The sequence below is a fragment of the Psammomys obesus genome, unplaced genomic scaffold (genome assembly GCF_907164565.1).
Source record: "Psammomys obesus unplaced genomic scaffold, mPsaObe1.curated_primary_1811, whole genome shotgun sequence".
NCBI lineage: Eukaryota > Metazoa > Chordata > Mammalia > Rodentia > Muridae > Psammomys > Psammomys obesus.
Window position 1 is genome coordinate 48,410,275 of NW_026585895.1, and position 19,825 is coordinate 48,430,099.

Consider the following 19,825-nt stretch of genomic DNA (forward strand, 5'->3'; position numbering starts at 1 on the left):
AGGAGCTAAAACCAGTAACTAACCTGGCCTGGTGGTGCAGTCCTGTAAACTACTTGGGAGACCAAAACAGCAAGAGGTTAAGTTCAAAGTTTTTCTGGGTGACAGAGTGAGTTTGGGGCCAGCCAGGGTGACTTAGTTCACTCAGAATAAAAGGTTAAACAACAAAAAGGACTAAAGATACTTTTCAACGGGAAGACTTCTTACCTAGAAAAAAAAGTAGCTAAAGGCATGGGCTGCCCTGGGAGCTAGGTCGATCTGAGGCTTTACACAGGCTGTTTGACCTCTGACCCTTCAGTGTCCTCAACTGCACAGTGAGAACAATATCAGCACCTACTTCCTGCAACTGTTCTCAGGAGTCAGTGACTACAGCTTCTGAGGTGGGGCCTGACAACTGCCAGCTTGCACTTATCTCTGAACAGTGATAAATGAGAACAGAGAGAGCCCTGGAAAACCCCGGCTCCTTCCACGAGACCATTCTTACTCAAATGAGCATCTCAGCACCGCCGAACACCTCACCTGCTGAGCAGAAACTCCTGAGAGGCAGCCCTCTCTGGAGCAGGACCTGAACTTCAGCCAAGTCTGAGTCTACCTGTCTGGCTGCCAAAGTGCCACCAGGAAGTCATAAGGATCACTCTATAAGCAGGTGTGTCTATAGCAAACCATACGGCCTCAGCACCTTCTCTTTGGGAGTCTATTCTAGGTTCCGGGTAGGACCTGGATCTTTCTCTTTAAGTCAGAAGCCGCATACTAATCCAGGTCTATCCTTCAGGCTCTGTGGTCCGGCTGTCTAAGGTTATAGCTACTCAATTCTGCTATCTTAGTATATCTTTCCTAAATGAGTGCATGCCTGCGTCCCAGTAGAACTTTATTTACGAAATAGGTGGCAGGCCAGGCATGCATGGCATGTGCCTTTAATCTCAGTAGTCAAGAAACAATAGTTGGTAGAGCTCTGTGAGTTAAAGCCTGGTCTACATAATAAGTTCCATGCCATTACTCCCTCTGGGTCAGAATAAGACCACTATCACTAGCCAAATTTGAAGCAAATTTTGGTAAATTCTGGCCAGGACAATGGACACTGACCTGTGGTCCATACCTGGGACTCCCAGAGTTTGGTGCTGAATTACTTTGGAGGGGGCGGTTATAAAGGCACAACGACAATGCTACATATTCCTCACCTTCTCAAAACTAGGGCAAGCACATATCCCGACATATCCCCACCACAGACCTCCCTCCTACATGTGATCAAGCACCTCCTGTGCAGTTGGGGCAACCAAGCTTGTTTACAGAAGTGAAAACAGTGGCTTGTTCTCTTACATGAACAACAGTCCCCAGCATCTCAGGAAGTTATCTGTCCTTGAGCAAGTGGGGGTTACAGGTTGGACGTAGTTTTGTTTTATAGATCTCTTAAGTGCAGTAATTTAAGCTTAAAATACAACTTTAGCCATCACAAGACCAGCCAGCCAGACATAGTGAGTGCCTGTCTCAAACAAAACGAAACAACAAAAAGTGGTGGAGCAGATTTAACCTGGGGCCATAGTTCATTTCTATGTGTGATCAATAAAGACACAGAGAAATGTATATAGAAAAGTGATAGTTCTTTAATTTAAAGTTGTGACCTGGGAAAAACAAGTTAGCTTAAGTAATCTAGGCTTCCTCTTTATGCATAAATGGAACAGATACAACATTGGCTCAGATTTCCAGCCCCAGAGAAGAACCAACTGGGTCACAAATCCTTAGGAGGCCCCTGCAGCAATCCTGCTGGCGCCCCGTCTCATTCTACCTCTCTGTAGCTGGCATTACACATGCTTCCTTGGAGAAGGGGCCGTCTCCTAACTGTCTCCAGGGGCCCTCTTCCTGGGACCACAACTGCGGAGCTAAGCATCTCCGTGTGTGCATGCCTGGAAAGGCAGCTTGGCTGAGGTCTGGAACTTGGAGCTGTAGCCACTGTTCATGAGTGGCCCAGTTATGGCAGCGAAATGGCAAATGGGGAGGTGATATAGGAGACAGGCCTCTCAGCACTTCAAGTTTGAAAGTGATACAGATAAACCCTGCCTGGCAGAGATGAGTGCCTCAGAGAGATGGTGGAAAAGTCCTGCTAGAGCACAAGATTCAAAGGGCCCACTTTCTATCTTCCCCCCTCTTACATTCAAGGACCATCTTCCTGTGGATTCACTCAGCCATCGTGTGTGTGTGTGTGTGTGTGTGTGTGTGTGTGTGTGTGCATCTTCAGGGCACCGGGTACTGAGTAACAGAGCAGGGAAGATGAGTATTGGGGTGGGATGCTGAGCAGGACTCTAATGTGCATGGTATTTTGGAAGTGTGATCCAGCAGAGGAGAAAGAAGGCTAACCACAGAGCCTGATGCTCTCCCAGAAAGGGTTCAGCTATAGAATAAATACAACAGGCTAGAAGTGAGCTTTCTTAAAAAATTAAAAAAAAAAAAATTCAAAAAAAAAATTAGAGGTTCACCTCAAGTACCCTGCAGCAGGAAACAGGATTCCACAGGGGGTTGCCTTCTAACACTGACAGCACCTGAAGCCCACCTGTGTCAAAGTACATAACAGCTACCCAGAGGTGTCATGGAAGACTACAGAGTGGCCAACCCATTCCCGCCTCACACGGCATTTCTGAGCCAGGCTGGCTACATGAGTCTCAGGGCATTTCCAAGAGCTGGGCTGTGCCTGGGTGGTTGTGGCGTACAGCAGTAGAGAGAGTCCCCTGAGAAAGGAGGCACAGTGAGAGGGAGAAAGGGCTGGGCTTTCCCAGTGGCACTGGAAGACATCCTTGGGTGGGTGTTATTGCATTTCTGCCAGCACCACTGGCAGGATGCCACTCAAAAAGATGGCGCACCTGAGGTGGGGCGGCTCACTGAAGATCCTGTGCTATGACATGGCCCCAGTGAGAACCAGTCTGTCTTTAAAGTTGTCCTAATCTGAGTCTGTTTGATATCACAAGCCTTAGATCACCACAACCCACGGCCCATCACCGGCACACATGATTCCCAGCTAAATCTTCGGGATTTCAGCAAGGCAGCTCCAGAGGGTGAACTAAGAGAGAATGGGTTCCAGAGACCTGGAACGGTCCTTTTCCCAGTCTCTTTCACTTCTCTTGGACTAATAAAACCCAAGTTATCTATCCAAGAGGGAGCTATCCACATGGCCCACTTAAAGCCACTCACAGAAACCACTTACAATTCCACACAAGTTTCCTTGGATCTCGGCAGAACACTGGCTTAGCCCCTGCGTTCATGGGATGAGGCCGTCTGGCTGTCCGTTCTGGGCCACCTGTCCAGGGTCAGGGGCCGGGGCCGGGTTGGGTGTGTTACTCTGCAAGTAGCGTCGGAAATCTTTAATCATGGGCCGGAGGACCTGTATGAGGACACTCAGGGCTGCCTGGGTGCCCTCCATGGCCTGGGCCTGCCGCTCCTGGGCACAGGCCTGCACCTCCTGGGAACGGCGGATCATCTGGAGCAGGTCATTCTGCTGCTCCAGGTGCTGGGCGATCTCCTTTATGTGCAGGTTGGTGACCCGCTGCTCCTGGATCAGCTTGGCCGAATTGAGGGCGATGCGGCTCTTGAGTGCCTGAGGTTTGACGGATGTGTCTGCATGCTGTGTTATCACCTCCACTGGGGCCTCCGTCGGCAGCGGCTGAGGAGCCTCCGCTGTGCAGTACTCCACCACGCCCTCCTCCAGTGTGTGATAGGTGGTCTCAGTGGGGACTGCCGAGGAGAGAGAACAAAAGCAGAAGCAGGTAACCCTTTGGAAGGAATGGTGCTGGCTCTTCGACATGGGAAGGAGGCCATTAAACCCTGTGCAGCAGGGAGGCAAGGGGGGAATATTCAGGTCTCCCCAGCTCTATTCACACACAAACACAGAATCTGAGACATTCAGCTCTCTTTGTCCCTCAAGGCTGGGACAGAACCCAGGGCCTTGTATAATGCTAAGCACATGCTCTACTACCGAGATTTCAGGAGTTTACTCTCCTGGTGGCCAAAGGGCAGCCCCCAGGTCTGACAAATGCAGAGATGCTGCCAATAATGGCAGCATTAGGATAGCTAATAGCAATACTAATACAGAGGCGCACACTAGCAAATATCACTCTGTATTCATTAGTTCAATGAATCCTCCAAATGACAAGAGGTAGGACACTGCCATCTTTGGTTTCAGAGACGACAAAAGAGAACTACTCTGGGCTGCTTTGAGCTAATTTTATCGCTTCTTGTGTGACCAAGCCAAGAAGGAGGGGCTGTGGCAGCTCACATGCCCAGAAAGTGTCTTCCAGTCTCCTTAATCACAGTGGTCCTTAAGATACCTAGACATCCCTGCAGACGCTGTTCCGCAACAGTGACTTAGACCAGTGCTTTTCCTCCTCTTCCCAGCTCCTAGGCAGGGAGAGCACACCCCCACAGGCCACTGAGAGTCTGGTCGACACAGTTCAAAGCCCATCATGACAAAGCAGAGTTGTGGGCACACATCCTTATTTCAGACACAAACCCTAACCAAAGTTAGTTCTGTTATCACTCACTGTTGAGAACCTCTGAAGGAACATTAGGTGTTTGGGCCTTCATGTAGGTGGGCGATGTCAAGATGTTTATCTTTTTTCTAAAACTGTGTGCATATGTTCTTGTACACGTAGGTGTACACATGAAGGAGGATTAGAGAACAACCTCAGATGTCATTCCTCTGGTGCTGTCCACATCCTTTCTTTTGACAGAGTCCCTTTGCCGCTCTCTGACTCTCTAAATGGGCGAGGCTGGCTGGCTATTGAGCCCCCAGGGGTTCACCTCTTGAAAGCTGGGGTTACAAGGATATAACTCCGCCTCCTACTTCCCCTACCTATCAATGCAATCAATGGTGTGTTCACCCCATACCAGGAATTCCCTTTCCTCTTTTGAACCCTTGGGTTTCCCCATCTCATAGTAAAGCTACTCACATATATACTTCATCTGCCCTTGTAGAATATAATTGGCCTATATATATCATTTTTGCCGTGCTAAGCAGAAACTTTACCACTGAGTTTTCTCCCTAGCCTCTAGGGAACATGAAATACTTTGGTATTTTTGGTGCCCAGAACAAATTGCTTGATGAAACAATGAATACATAGGAATCATGAAGATCCTGAGAAGTGCCTAGTGAATGTTTGTGTACTGAAAACACAGGATGTCTTTGTGCAGAATGGATGTCTCATTGGGCAGTATTATTCCTAGATAGTCATTCAACAAGTATACCTTGGCTGCCTACTAATATGGCAGCCAAGTTCTAAGTCCTATGAGGGCACAGTCTCTGTCTACAAGACTACATAGGTCGGCAAGTGGAAGTCATGGATATCCAGCTATCCACATGCTGAGGAATTCCCTAAACAAACAAGATCACTTCTGTCTGGGGAGTTCATGGAAGGCCTCATGGTTCCCATGATCACCATCTGACTTTTGACCCTTGACAGCCAATTTGCCCCGGGCTGCCCCAGCACTTGCTGGCCCTTCCCATTTATGCAGCTGAACTGAGCAGGAGAGGTCACTCACTCTGTGTCAGGGTGACCGTGGCTGCAGCTGTAGTGGCCGTGGGTCCGAGGGCCACAGGATGGATCTCTGTGGTACTAGGTAGGCTGATGATGGTAGCCTCACCCAGCAAGTTGCAGATGCGCTGCTGCATAGGGGTCAGCAGTACGGGGGCTATGGCCGTGCCATTGCCACTACTGCCTCCGCTGGTCCCAGGTCCACCAGCTCCATCCTCTTCTGTAGGCCCTGAGGCCTCGCCACCCTCTACAGCAGCTCGGACTTGGGCAACCTTGCGTCGGACCTCGGTCTTGAGGTCGGACCACTTCTTCTTGACTTCGGGCAGCTCCCTACGGCAGGTGGCCACAGCGTTGACCCTTCTCAAGATGCCATGCCAGGCCGCACTCTTGGCAGCCAGAGGGACCCCAGCATTGAAGTGGTTCACCAGCAGGTGCTTCTTCAGCTCCAGTTCCTCCACGATGATCTCCACCTCCCGCTCTGAAAAGTTCATCTTCCTCTTCTTGGCTGGGACAGCCATGGCCTCCTCTTTCCTCTCTTTTTAAAGAAATTATAATGCCCTTAACAGCCCCAGTTTCCCTTCTTTTCTTTTTCAGCCTCGCCTCTCCCCACCCCCGCCCCCTCCAGGGGGACAGGCAGGGCTTGCTCAAGGCCAAGGACCAGGCCTTAAGTAACCCCCTCGCTACGCAAAGTGCGTAGAGCCCAGCCCCGACCGGCACGACCGCCGCCAGCCAGCTGCGTAATGGCTTCCTGAATCTGCCTCTTCCGCTGGGGTGTGCGGAGATCCGCCCACTTCCCTTCTTCCCGCCCCTCGGCCCAGCCCTGGGAGACCCCGCCCTCCCAGTTTGGCGTGGCTCAAACCCTTCACGGACCACTGGCTCGTCAGGCCTGCCATTCCTCCCAAAGGACACACCTCCTCGCTGGAACTGGCCTGGTCATTGGTCTAAAGCGTGCTTGTCGCCTTTGGGCGTCCGCCCACATGGCCTTCATTCACTCCGATTGGGAAGTCAGTCTGTCGTTCAGCTGTTGATGTCGCGACTGTTACGTTGCCGAGTTCAGCTTTTTTATTGGTAGCTTAGGAGTCTGCTAGAACTTAGCCTCCTGGTTTGGATTCGTGTTTTCGGTCTCGAGGCGTCAGCCCATTAAAATTTTATTTTATTCAGTGGTGCATGTGTCTCCTAACTGTAGTCCGAGTAGCCTTCAGACAGATCCCGTCTCCACGGCTAGCTGCGGACCCTCCGTACACAACCGCTCACCCCAGCCCCATCTCCGCGGTCTAAACAGCACTTCTGAATGGGAACTGGACCCCGGGCCTTCAGCTCGCCTACAACCCAGCTCCAGCCAATCACCGCCGCCCTCAGTTTGAATCCACTCACGGCCGGCGAGGTAGCCCCGCCCCCTCATTGATCCCGGAGCCGTCATCCCGGCGTGTGATTGGCCGGCAGCGCGCCAGGGGGCGCGGTCACCGCCTCCGCGCGCCGCGGGGCGGGGCTCCCGGAAGCGGCCCCTCCCTCCAGTCTGCCGGCGGCTCCGAGCCCGCGCTTGTAGTCTGAGGAAAGCCGGCGTGCTTCCGCGCTCCGGTAGCCCGCCTGCTGCCTTCAGCCCCGCGTCCGGCGCCCCCGCCTCGCGCCCGATGGTGAGCAGTGTGTTGTGCCGCTGCGTGGCCTCCCCGCCGCCGGACGCCACCGCCACCGCCTCGTCGCCCGCCTCGTCGCCGGCTTCTATAGGGGACTCGTGCGGCGGCGCCGTCTGTGGCGGCCCGGACCACCGGCTGCGCCTGTGGAGCCTCTTCCAAACACTCGACGTCAACCGCGACGGCGGCCTGTGTGTCAACGACCTGGCGGTGGGGCTGCGGCGCCTGGGACTGCACCGCACGGAGGGCGAGCTCCGGGTAAGCCTGCGTGCGCCGTCCGCGCGGGCGGGAGGATCCGGGACAGCTACCCGCGCCGCGGGGACGGCTCAGGACGCCAGGACTCCTCGGGCTGCCCTCTGGAGCCTGTCAAGTTTGGGTGGGCGCTGCTGGAGCTGAGCGGGACCCCTGGGGTTGGGGGATGGTGCCCCTCGCCTGACAGATGGCAAGGCAATTCCCACCGTGTTGAGCGTGGGGCTCCTCTAGTGGGTGTTCGGGCTGTGGGCCAAGCTCGCCGTGGTTACAGGTGGGCACCCTTGGGTCTCTGATGGGCAGAAAGCCCCTTTTTGCTATTAATGTTCTCAGGATAGAAGGGCAAATCTCAAGAATGCCTTCCGGACTTCAAGGCCAAGTTGGTGCCAACCCTCCTCCTACACCCAAGTTCCTATCCATCCATTCTCATCGGCACCCCATCCTCTTTTTCTCCACTCTCGTTTCCATGCCACCAGAGCCCCTAATCTGTTTGCTCGCAGAAAAACGTGGGTGTTGGGGAAGAAAAAATGGGAACTGAGGTTCTAGGCAGATCTGTGTGGATGTGGGTGATGAAGACTGAACAGTTCTTTCTTAGGCCTAGCCCCGCACTGTTGTTCCAGAACCCTAGGTCTTGATCCCTTTGCAGAATTGGAGTGCAGAAATGTTAAAGAATCTGAAGGAAGATTTTTTTTTTTTTTTTTTTTAAACCTGAGATAGAGTTTCAGCCCTTGAACTAGATAGGGTGTTCAATAGGGTGTCCTGTGTAGTTCAGGCTGCCCTGGAACTCGCTCTGTAGACCAGGCTGGCTTCGAACTCAGAGATCCCCCTGCCTCTGCCTCCCAAGTGCTGGAATTAATGATGTGTACCACCACTGCCAACTGGAACATTTATTTCAAAAAGTGAAAGTGAGATACATACAAGGACAGAGTTGGCTGGAGTGGGCCAAGACATGAAGGCAGGCGGAGAAATAGGCATCTCTGGGTCTGCAAGAAACAGAAATGCTGTCCTTCCTGCGCAAGAAGCCCTGAGCATTGGCTTTCAAGGCTGGTTTTTCAGTTTGACTTTATCTGTGGCTGCCCTTTACTAAGTATTTCATTATTGTGGCCTAGCCTGGCATGCAATCGGGTGATTCTAATGAGCAGTTTACCTAGTAACCATTTGGTTGCCAGAGTTAGTGTTTGGCCCATTTGTACATATAGTAATTAAGAATCTCTTAGGTAAGGTGACAGTGAATTATGCCAGTTTGTTATTTAGGTGACCACACATATGGTGTCATGTCCAAGATAATCTTGGATCAGGATCCAGGGTATTTAACCTACTTAGTTAGGATCAGCGTAGGAAGCCCAAGGACGGCACTGTGTAAAGCAGAGACCAGGAGATTTAAAGATAAGGTTTTTTCTGTGTAGCCAGGTTGGCCTTTAACTCATAATTCTCCTAGCTTAAAAACAACCAAAAAAACTTTAAAGAAAAAAAAGTTAGTTTTAGCTAGATAGTGGTGGCACACCTTTTAATCCCAGTCCTTAGGAGGCAGAAGCAGGCAGATCTCTATGAGTTCCAGGCTAGCCTGGTCTACATAAGGAGTTCCAGGACAGCCAGGGCTACATAGAGAAACCCTATCTCGAAGAACAGACAACAACAACAAAAAAAGAAAAAGTTTGTTTTATACAGAATAGGGATATGAATGAGCTGGATCTTTCCCCAAGTATATCTAATGAATAAATCATTTTTCTTTTTTTATTTTGTTTGTTTGTTTTTGATTTTTGAGATATGGTCTCACTATGTATTTCTGGTTGTTCTTGAACTTACTGTAGATCAGGCTGGCCTCAAACTCACAGAGATCTGCCTGCCTCTGCCTCCCTCTGCCTCCCCAGTGCTGGGATTAAAGGTGTGCACTACTGCACCCAGCATGAATGCTTTTTTTTTTTTTTGAAGTTAGAATAGCTAAATTCAGAGATCTGTGCCTGAGGGCTCAGTGTGGCCTGGGGGTCCAGGTGAACCTTCTTAAGAATATTTATACAGCTGCCTGTGATGCCAGGCACATTAAGGACAGCTGACTGTTCGAGTGTGTTCCATGTTTACACCAAGCTTTGTGACTCTACAGGAGTCACAGTGTCCTGGCAATTTGTAGCACATCTGATATTGATCTTAATCCATTGGGGGGGTGATTTTTGATTAAAGACAAATAAGAAGAAAGTGACCATTCTCCAGTGCTAAGAGAAAATCTGTTTGAGACATTTTCTTGCTCTGGTAGCTCAGGCCCAGAACTCATGATGTAGCCTTGCTGGCTTCAAACTCACAGCTATCCTCCTACCTCAGTGTCCCTGGCTGTCCCCCTCATACCTCCATGCTGGGATTACCATCCAGGTAAAAGAGAACCTTTTGGTTAACCTGAAGGAGCTTAGGTCTCTGTGATTACTCTGACTCTACCATATTGACACCTTGACTAACCTAAGTTCTGTGACATAAAACAATTGTTTTTTTTTTTTTAAGTAGATTGAATATAGATTTATTAAGTCAGAACTCCCAAGAATGGGAAGAGCTCTAAGAGAGGACTATCCTAAAAGGATTTTTTAAAAAAATTCATTTGAGGTATAGATTTAATATAACTCTGAGGTCTTCTAGCTTTATTTTTATTTTTTTATAAGTTAGCATACCAAGTAATGTGTGTCATTATGGCATCTTTTATATATACTTCATTAACACTTTGTTCTTATTTATCTCCCTTATCCTCTTCTTTCAACTTTTGAGCAACTTAAATTTATATGGCTTTGAGAAAGATCAGAAACGATTCATGTTATTAGTTTGTTGATTTAGGGGAGACAACTTAAACATTAGAAAAATAATGTTCCTTTCTGTAAATAACTAGGCCACAACAAGACACCCTGCCTCATGCGCACCCACACCCACACACACCACCACCATCACTTCCTGTTGAATTCATTACTATTAGCTGCCTAAAGAAAAAGGCAGCACTGTTGTTTTTACAGAACTAGCAAGAGCTGAAGAACTTGGGGCCCCTGTGGGTAGAAATGGGTGCCTGCTGTGGAATAAGCCTTGACAAACACTGTACAGTTGGAAGCTGCTTCCTGTGGTCCTTGGGAAACTGGTCTGAGATGGAGGGTTTCCTCAGTTGTGAGCTCTTATCAGCAGATGCAGTGAACTGGGATCATGTGACTCCACAAAGCCTCTTGCTAGCTTATAACAGCTTGAAGTGAAGTTTTCTTTAAAAATAAACTAGCAAGTTTTGCCTTCTGCCTTTGTTCTAGAAAAGACTGAGACAGAAAAATTACTTAAAATGGAAATGAGTAGAGAAATCCCTGGCAGTGAGCCAGGGAAATTTTCTTTGTAAGGGGTATTTGAGCAGGAAGCCTGTCTTGGGACAAAAGGAAAGGAAGGGTTTATTAAAGAGTAAAAGATGACGACACCGGTGGTGACTTTTGGAAGTGAGATTCAGCCTAGGCTAATTATAGCATTGACTATTTTGGGCATTTTCATGTGACCAACAAAATCTATGTTTTAAAACATAGGACTTGGCAGCCACATAGAGGAAGAAAGCAGTAGGCTCTCACATGGGCAAGGGTTTCATACAGGAAAACATTCTAGATGCTGTCTTAAGTTTGCTGACGTAGAGATCTGTGTGCATAGTTTGAGTCCTATGAAAACAAACATGTCAGTAACATGATTTTACATCATTTTACAAGGGAAGAAAAAGCCAGTCAAAATGATGATGCCTTTTGTGGTGGCAAATGCCTGTGGTTTCGCTTGGGGTTAGGAGAGTGGCTGGGGCAGGAAAATCACTTGAGTCCAAGAGTTCAACCCCCGCTTGCCAAATAATGCAAGACAAGTTTGTCTCATCTTTAATGAAGTGAGATCTAAACATGGCCTTTGGGGAGAACTTAAGAAAAATGAGATGTCCCCCTCTTCCCCTCTTGTTTCTACAGTGCTGGGAGGTCAAACCCAGGGTCTTGTGCAATGTGAAAAAGTGATTTACCGCTGAGCCATATCCCTAGCTCATTCAGAACCACATATGCTGCTTCCAAGTACAAATTTTCAAGGTTATCTTAAGTGTTCCCTATCAAGGAACAAGAGCCCACACTGCCCTGTCTCTTTCCTTGACCTGAGCAATATCCACATCAGGTAGTCTCTGTTGACTTGAAGTCATCAAATGAAAGATTGTTACTGTTGAGGTAGTATTGGTTAGCCAGACAGCATCCCTAAACTCCCTACTTTTTTCATGTTGGCCAGAACCAGACAGATTTAGATAAGATAGTCTTGTCTATAGAAGGAAGAATTTATCTTTTGAGGCAGGATCTCACTTAGCTCAGACTAGGCTTGAATTTGCTATGTTGCTGAGATTAACATTAGAAATTCTGATCCTTTTACCTCTCTCTTGAGTGTTGGGATCATTGATGTGTGTGTGTCCAGGGCTTTGTGCATGTTAGGCGAGTACTCTACCAACTGAGATATATCCTCATTCTCTCCCTAACCCCCCTTTAGATGGAGATAGGGTCTCTTGTACCCCTGGCTGGCTTGGAACTTATATCTAGTTTCTTGTCTCAGCCTTAGAATGCTAGGGTTACAGGTGTGAGCTTTATGTCAGCTAATGAAGAGCCTTTGTCTTGGGAAGGGAGTAGACATCATTGGGAATAATGTAATAGCTCATTAGGAAAAGATTAGACTGAATATATTTATTAAATTCATTGTGCTATATTGTTGCCAAGTTGGTTATTGGCCCAAGTTTATGATCATGGGGCCAATTTGAAAAGTGGGCAAATATTTGAAACTGGGCATAGTGGCACTGGGGAGGCTTTTAGAAAAGGGTTAAGAATTCAAGGCTAGCCTGATGTGCATAGTGGGCCCTTGCCTTCAAAGTAATACCCCCAAAGCTTATGCTTGGAAAGAGGGGCCAAAGTAATGAGTAGGAATCCTCCCTGTCTGAAGTGCAGCTTTACAGATGCATTCCTTTGATGTTCAGAGAAGTCACTAATTGCTGAACTCTCCCAGAAACCACATGGGATTGAAGCAAACAGATCCTCTGCTGGAATTCATTTATAGTCCAGCTAAATACAGCTGTGGGTAAAATCAGTGGACACAACTGTATTGGTATAGAGCTGATCTTTTTACACGAAGTGCATATACTTTAACCATTTCCTATTAGAACTGTGTTTTCTTTTTTCTTTTAAGACATGGTTACTCTCTGTAGCCCTGGCTGTGCTAGAATTTACTATGTAGATCATGCTGGCTTTGAACTCAAAGAAATCTGTCTGCCTCCCAAATTCTGGGATTAAAGGCTTAGAACTAGATTTGAAAGAGTCACTGAGCACCAGAGTCATGCAGTTACTGTCCAGCTCTCTGCCTGGAGTGGGGTCCTCCTTGTGGCATCCTTCAAGGATGCTCATCCAGCTCATAACTTGGATCATGTTAGTTCTTTGTCATCTGAGACCTATAGTGTTGTATCAGCTATTCATGTGCTGACAAGTGCCTTCAAGAACAGAAGGACAGTCATGCAACAGCTCTTTAGGAATCCAGAAACCAATATCCTTATATGAAAATGCCAAAATGAGCCGGGCGTGGTGGTGCACACTTTTAATCCCAGCACTTGGAGAGACAGAGGCAGGTGGATCTCTGATTTTGAGGCCAGCTTGATCTACAGAGCAAGTTCTGGGGCAGCCAGGGCTACACAGAGAAACCCTGTCTTGAAAAATGGGTGGGAGTGGGGAAGAGAGTCAGTGAAACTCATTATTTTGCACACTGACTAAAAAGTAATAATAATAAATTGAAACCCATTAGGCATGGTGGTGTACATCTGTATTCCCAGAATTTAGGAGGCTGAGGCAGAATTGCATATTTGAAAACAGCCGGGGCTACATAGTACGATACCTTGTTGACCTCTGCCTCCAACACACAGAGGCAAATCAGGAAACTTGCTGTGTTTCTTCCCAGGACCTCTGCTGTTCCTGCTGAAAACTGTAGGTGTTAACATTCACATCTCACATAACACACCTAGTTTGTGAGATAACCTAACCTAACCTAACATTTGTGAGTTAATAGTACAGTATTTGCCAAGATTCAGCCAAGTCAAAAAGAAGCCAATCAGCAGAAGAACATGCATTTTATGGCTTGTCTATATAAAATCTAGAATAGGGATAGCCATTGAAACAGAAAGTAGATTACTAGTGTCCTCACCTGGGAGGAGAAATAGAGAAATGTGGTAAGAAAGGTTGGTAGGGTTTCTTGAATGATAAAATGTTTTTAGGTAAAAATTACTATGATTATTCCTACAAAGATACTGAAAACCACTTTATTTCAAAATGTTCTCTTGTTTATCCCAGGCTAGCCTTGATTTTAGCCTGTAGCTAGTGACCACTTTGACCTCCTGAACTTCCTGCCTCCACTGTGCTAGGAGGACCAAAGTATGCCACCACACCCAGTTTATTCAGTGCCAAGGGTTGAACCCAGGGCTTTGTGCATTTTTGGTAAGCATTCTAACAGCTGAGCCGAATCTCTAGTTCCCAGTTGTGGACTTTAAATAGTATATGATGGTATATGATCTGGACTCAGATGTTTCTATAGCTTGTTTGTTAGCTGCATAACCATGACCAGGAAACCCACCTTTCCCAAGAATATGTATATATTTGTGTGTGTATGTATCTTTAATAGTGGGAATTTTTTCTTTCAGATTTTTTGTTCTAGTTGCTTTCTGTGAAAACACTGACTGAAACCAACTCGGGAAGAAAGGATTATTTATGCTTCTATGGTGTGGTCCATCATTGAGGGAAGTCAAGTCAGACCTAGAGGCAGAACTGAAGCAGAGCTCACAGAGGCTTACTGGCCTTCTTCCTCTGGCTTGCTCACCTGCTTTTTTTAATGCAGCCCAGGCCCACCTGCCTAAAGATGGCACTGCCTACAGTGGGGTGCCCCTCCCTATGTAAGTTAGCAATTAAGAAAAACCCCGTGGGTCGGTAAGATGGAGACAGTTCCTCAATTGAGGTTTCCTCTTCCCAGACGACTCTAGTTTGTGTTAAAGGTTCCAATATTTCAAACAGTAGCCAGGTTTTCTCTCCTCACCCAGACTTGTCATGCTCTCATTTCATTTTGGCCACCAGGAAGCTTGCAGAGGAGTCATGCTGTGACACCTGTTGCCTTCCATGATGAGAAGTCTGGGAGATCAAAGAAATGTCCTGTCTTATCCCAGCAAGCCTCTAGTTCTCATGGAATAGTTTTAGCATGACATGGTCGAAAGAGCTTGCATTTGGAGCATGGCAGCAAGCATAAATCTACCATGTGTTTGGGAAAATCAGGTATCCTCTCTTAGCCTCCAGTGTTTTTGAGACAGGGTTTCTCTGTGTAGCCCTGGCTGACCTGGAACTTACTCTGTACACCAGGCTGGCTTCAGACTCAGAGATCCATCTGCCTCGGCCTTGTGATTATTGGGATTAAAGTTGTATGCCACTACCACCCGGCTAGTCTCCATTTTTTTATATTTTTTTTATGCTAAAAATTATAATTTTTCAGATTTATTTTTATTTTCTGTATATGAGTGTTTGTATGTATGTATGTGTATCATGTCTGGTGCCAGTAGAGGCCAGAAGAGAGGATATCATATTGGGTTCCAATAAGTTGCCCAGACTGGCCGTGAACTTACTCTGAGGGAGTCATCCTCAACCTTCCAAGTAGAGGGACTATAGGTGTGAGCCTTCATACTGGGCCTGCTATACACCAGGTAGCTTTCCTCTCATTGATTTTTTAAAAACAATTGGTTAGATGTGGCTCTGCCTCCAGTCTACTTAGGTAAAAAGTGAAAGGTGTAGTCTGGGTACCAGTAGTAAAGGGGATTTGGCAGCGAGAACAGGCTCAGCCACAAGCTAAGGCAGTTTGGAAGCAGATATGGGTTCTGAGGAGGCTAGGCCTGTGAATATTGGGAAGATTCAATGAAGAAATTCTGTAGGACTGGAATTACTGTATATAAATGTGGGTATTCAGTCCAAATGTTTCTTGGGACACAGACCCTCACAAGACCCTATAAGCCTTTTGCTATCTCATTATCCACGGTAGTCTTGCCTTAGTTACAGAGATGACTTTGAATTTGTGAAGGCAAGCTTCAACAGTACTTAGTTGAAACCTTTGGAGGGTTTACCAGCCAGGCACACTGTGTATGTCTGAGGCCTACAAATTGGGCCAAGTCAGTGCCAGAATCCACTATTTTAATTCTGCCCAATTTAGTTCAGCACACAGTTTCTTTCCTCCTATGGGAAAGGACTTGGCCTTAAAGCTTTTACAATATCACCCTAAGTACAATGGTATATTCCAGTGACCCCAGCACTGAGGAGGAGGTGGGATTGCAAGTTCAAGGCCAATAATGTATGAAAACACGAAAAACTTTACAATGTCTGCTTTCAGCTTCTGACATTGACACATCTGTGTATAATCCAGCTCAGCATGTTAAGGTCCTTGCACATGTTGAGAAAGCACCTCAAGGGGTAAGGACTGCTCCACTGAATGGGACAAAAAAAGAGCTGACATGACACTGAAAAAAAGCAAGGCATTGTCCTTTAAAAAAAAAGCAAGGCCTTTCCCTTTAAAGTAAATAAGTGAAAAGGCAGGTAGGTAGGCCTGCAGGACCTGCCCAATACCTTCGCCCTGTTGTCTGGGGTTTGCAGGAAGCAGGAGGTGAGTCATGGCATATTGTCTGCTGGAGCAATGGAGAAAGAGGAGGTTGCTGTCCCTGTGCCTGCTGGGACCTGAGCTTTCCTCATTATTCCATCCAGCCCTCGGCTTAACTTTTTCTAGCTTCCCTCCACTCCCAGAGATAGAATTCTTACTAAAGCCCAAACCCCTACCTGCTTGAGAAAATTCTGAAACCATTAAAATGCCAGTGGTGCAAAACAGTAGAGGATGGTTAATTTTGGTTTTGTGCCTTGGGACCAAATCTTGAGCCTTGTATATGCCAGGCATATGTTCATACACTGAGCCACACCCCTTGCCTGAGAGAAGAGTTTAGATCATCAGGAAGGGAGGAAACTATGTCCTAACCTTTCCACTTCAGTTGTGTGACATAGTTGAATCATCCTGTTGGATAAAACTAGTGACAGTGGCCACCTAAGCCAGTCCTATTGGCACTCTGCCCATCTCTACATGCTGAAACACTACTTTTGCTTTTCATCATGTATATTTATTTGTAGGTTGGTATTTAGGTTTTTTAATTTTATTTATTTATTTATTTATTTATTGGACAGGGTTTCTCTGTGTAGCTCTGGCTGTCCTGGAACTTACTCTGTAGACCATTCTGGCCTCAAACTCAAATTCGCCTGCTTCTGCCTCCAGAGTGCTGGGATAAAAGGCATGTGCTGCCACCACACCTGGCTTTTTTTGCCAAAGATCTCACTATGTAGCCCAAGCTGGTGGCTGGAACTCAAGATCCTCCTTTCTTCACCCTTACCAGGCATCGGGATTTATGGTTCTTCACAGCCATCTGTGCCTGCCAGAAATGTTACCTTCAGGTGGACTTCAAACCCATAGGATGTTAGATCTGGAATACATTCAAGTGTGCAGAATCCATACTCTGCTTCCCAAGGAGGTTAGATGGCTTGTTCAGGGCTCTACAGAGGTGTTGAAGGGAGATAGATTCCTACAGCACCCCAAAGGACAAGCTGGAACACAGCTCAGGGTTTTTTCCCCCATTTTTCTTTCACATTATAGTTGTATTTTGTTTACTATTTTGTCTATAACCTATAGAAAAAGAAAAAAAAATAGTACCAGAGAAGTAAATAGTTCTATAATTAAATCAATTTTTGAATTGTTTCCAAGATCTGGTCTACTTCAAACCAATCATTCTTCTTAGAATTCTCCCAACTACCCTTAGCAGCTCTGTTTGTCTGTAGAAAGCAGTCTCTGGGTAGATTGCCTGCTTTTGTTTATATTTTTGAGACAGAATCTCAGAATTTACTCTGCCTGGCCTTGAATACACAGATCTGCCAGCCTTTTGTCTCCACAGTGCTCTATCAACATGGCTGGGTTCTTCTTGCTCTTGAGCCTATAGTACTGAACAGTGCCCAGCAAGTGGTCTTGGAAAGTTAAGATGGTACTGTTAGCACTCACCTGTTTTGTTTGACGTTGCTGGGAATTCCTGGGCTCAAATAACCCTCTACCTCTGCCTTCCATGTGCTGGGGCCACAGCTAGCACTACCTGATGTAGTTTGATCCCAAGTTTGATCCTTAAGTCAGTTTTTGAGAAACAAAAAAACATTGTTTTTGGCAGTTCTAGGGATCAAATCCTAGGGCCTTGTGCAAACTAGGCAAGCACTGTACCACTGCAGGTTTGCCTCTTGACATAACAGAAAGGAGAGAAGAAGGGTACAGAGTACTTGAGGAGACTTAGTATGTCAGAAGGGTGTAGATGGGAAGGTTTTGATCATTTTAGGCAAGTGGGTTTTTACATGCTGATCTCCGTTCATATCTATGTTCTCTTCAGAAACTCGATAGGTAATTTAATGTGAATGAGAACCATGGTCTTGAGGAACATAGATAATGATGTGTTTCAATGCATACTGACTTCATTCTTATCCTGAGGCTCAAAAGTCCTGGGCTTAGTTTTGTACACTTTTTTCTTTTAGTGAAGAGAAAAAGACGTCTTTATTAAAAGGTGTTCACCTTGAACGAGGGCCCTCAATGGGGACTGGCTTTTCTTTCCCCAGCAGGAGCCAGCCATTCAAGAGACTATTGTGTGTCTTTTTTTGCTCTCTACCACAATCTGGTTTCCAGGGTTACTTCCTAAGATGCAGGTTAGAGGATTTCATCCTTTTCATCACTGCCATCCTTACAGCTTGAGCAGTGCCAGGGGCACAAGCACTGGCTCCTCCTCATTCTTCAATTGAGGGCTGAGTCAGTGGCAGGAGGGATCCAGTCTGTTCACCCTGCCTTACATCCTGAAGCTCTGGCTCCCATAGTGCGGGTTAGTGAGGAACTCAATTGAATTAACACGTTGATTCATTTCAGCCTAGACAGCTGTACCTGAACTCCTGTGGCTGTCTCCTTGTACATTTTGTATCTTTTATTTGTTGATTACATTCTGATTTTGGTAAAAACCGTAGAGCAGTGGCTCTCAACTGCTGTAAGTCAGGACCCCTTTGGCGAGCAGTTGAACATTCATTCCACAGGAGTAGCATATCAAATATCCTGCATTTCATAACAGTAGCAAAATTACAGTTATGAAGTAGTAAAGAAATAATTTTGTGATTGGAGGTTCAGCACAACATGAGGAATTGTATTAAAGGGTTGCAGTGTTAGGAAGGTTGAGAACCATTGACCTAGAGCTTCAGGTTTGACCCATTTAACTGGTGGACAAGGGCCTTCCTTTGACCTCATTGGCATAACAAGTCCTCATTATGAAACTAGTCAGCCAAAGCAACCTGGCTTTCAGTCAATGAAGTCTGGCTTCATTTTTTCATTAAAAAGTGTTGATAGTCTTTCCTCTGGCAACACCTTTTCTGAGTGTTAGGCAAAGATGAAAATAATGCAAAGATGAGTAATACGTAGTTAAACACACTCCATGGTGGTTGTATGAGACTTCACAGCCCTCTACAGTTGTCCTTCTGTGTAATGTGCTAGGGCGTTCTACGCTGGGCATTTCCTCGGGTGATTTGCAATAAGCCATTTGACTGCCACTGAGTAACTGAAACTATAAGTATTCCTGGCTCTGGATTTTACCCTATTAGATGCCAGCAGATTTTGTATTTCTATAAATATTCTTCAGCATTAGTCTGGGTGTGGTTATTTGGAAAAATCGAACATTGAAGGACTTACTTTGATAGGTGCAATCTAATGGCGATTTTTTTTACCCCAGACATATTTTGCCCATGCTTGAAGTCAAGCCCTCTTGTTTGATATTCTTTAAACTCTGTATTATGAGGTTTTCACTCTGGCTGGTAGATCAGGAACCATTTCTGTGAGCTTAATGGTGTTGTGACTCCTAGGGGATCCTCTGCAGCTCTGTAGCTGTCTCCTCTTTGGTACCCTACCCTGAATACTGATCTGATAGCATCCTCATCTTTTTAATATTGGGAGATTGCCCAGATCTGTCCAAGCTCGTCATCCTCATGAGAGCCTGGAAACTCCAGGCAGGAAGCAAATGGCTGTGCTAGGAATTGCCTCATTTCTACACTTTTCTCAGGAAGTGTCTTTTGTGCCTGTTCAATGGCTTGGAAACATTGCTTCATGTATTCTGAGTTTTTCCTTGTTACAGGCAGGAAGGTGTGAATCAGTTCCCTGATGCTCCATCCTGGCTGGAAGCCCTAGTGTTTGTAACTCAACTCCATGGTATGGAGAAGTCCATTCAATTAAAGCCAGCACCTACATAAATGGGTTTTGCAGGTGGGAACTCCAAACACCACTCTCCTTCATTTCTTCAGCCTTTCTGTACCTAAACAGGGCTTA

The 19,825-nt window shown here is 46.5% G+C and overlaps 2 protein-coding genes across 4 annotated transcripts in view; one reads left to right on the plus strand and one right to left on the minus strand.

Annotated features, from left to right (window-relative positions):
• Nucleotides 1-1,599: 1,599 nt before the first annotated feature.
• Naif1 (nuclear apoptosis inducing factor 1) lies at nt 1,600-6,235 on the minus strand. The gene is made up of 2 exons (XM_055600992.1): nt 5,521-6,235; nt 1,600-3,717 (listed from the first exon to the last, which is right to left on the minus strand). Exons 1-2 carry the CDS (start codon nt 6,029-6,031, stop codon nt 3,245-3,247), a joined length of 984 nt encoding a protein of 327 aa, XP_055456967.1. The 5' UTR covers nt 6,032-6,235; the 3' UTR covers nt 1,600-3,244.
• An 818-nt stretch (nt 6,236-7,053) lies between these two features.
• Nucleotides 7,054-19,825, plus strand: part of Slc25a25 (solute carrier family 25 member 25) — a 34,887-nt gene continuing 22,115 nt past the window's right edge. For all 3 annotated transcript variants that reach the window (XM_055600330.1, XM_055600328.1, XM_055600332.1), the window contains exon 1: nt 7,054-7,402. In XM_055600330.1, coding sequence (XP_055456305.1) covers nt 7,145-7,402 — 258 coding nt within the window. In that variant the 5' untranslated portion in view covers nt 7,054-7,144. The remainder of the gene's footprint in view (nt 7,403-19,825) is intronic.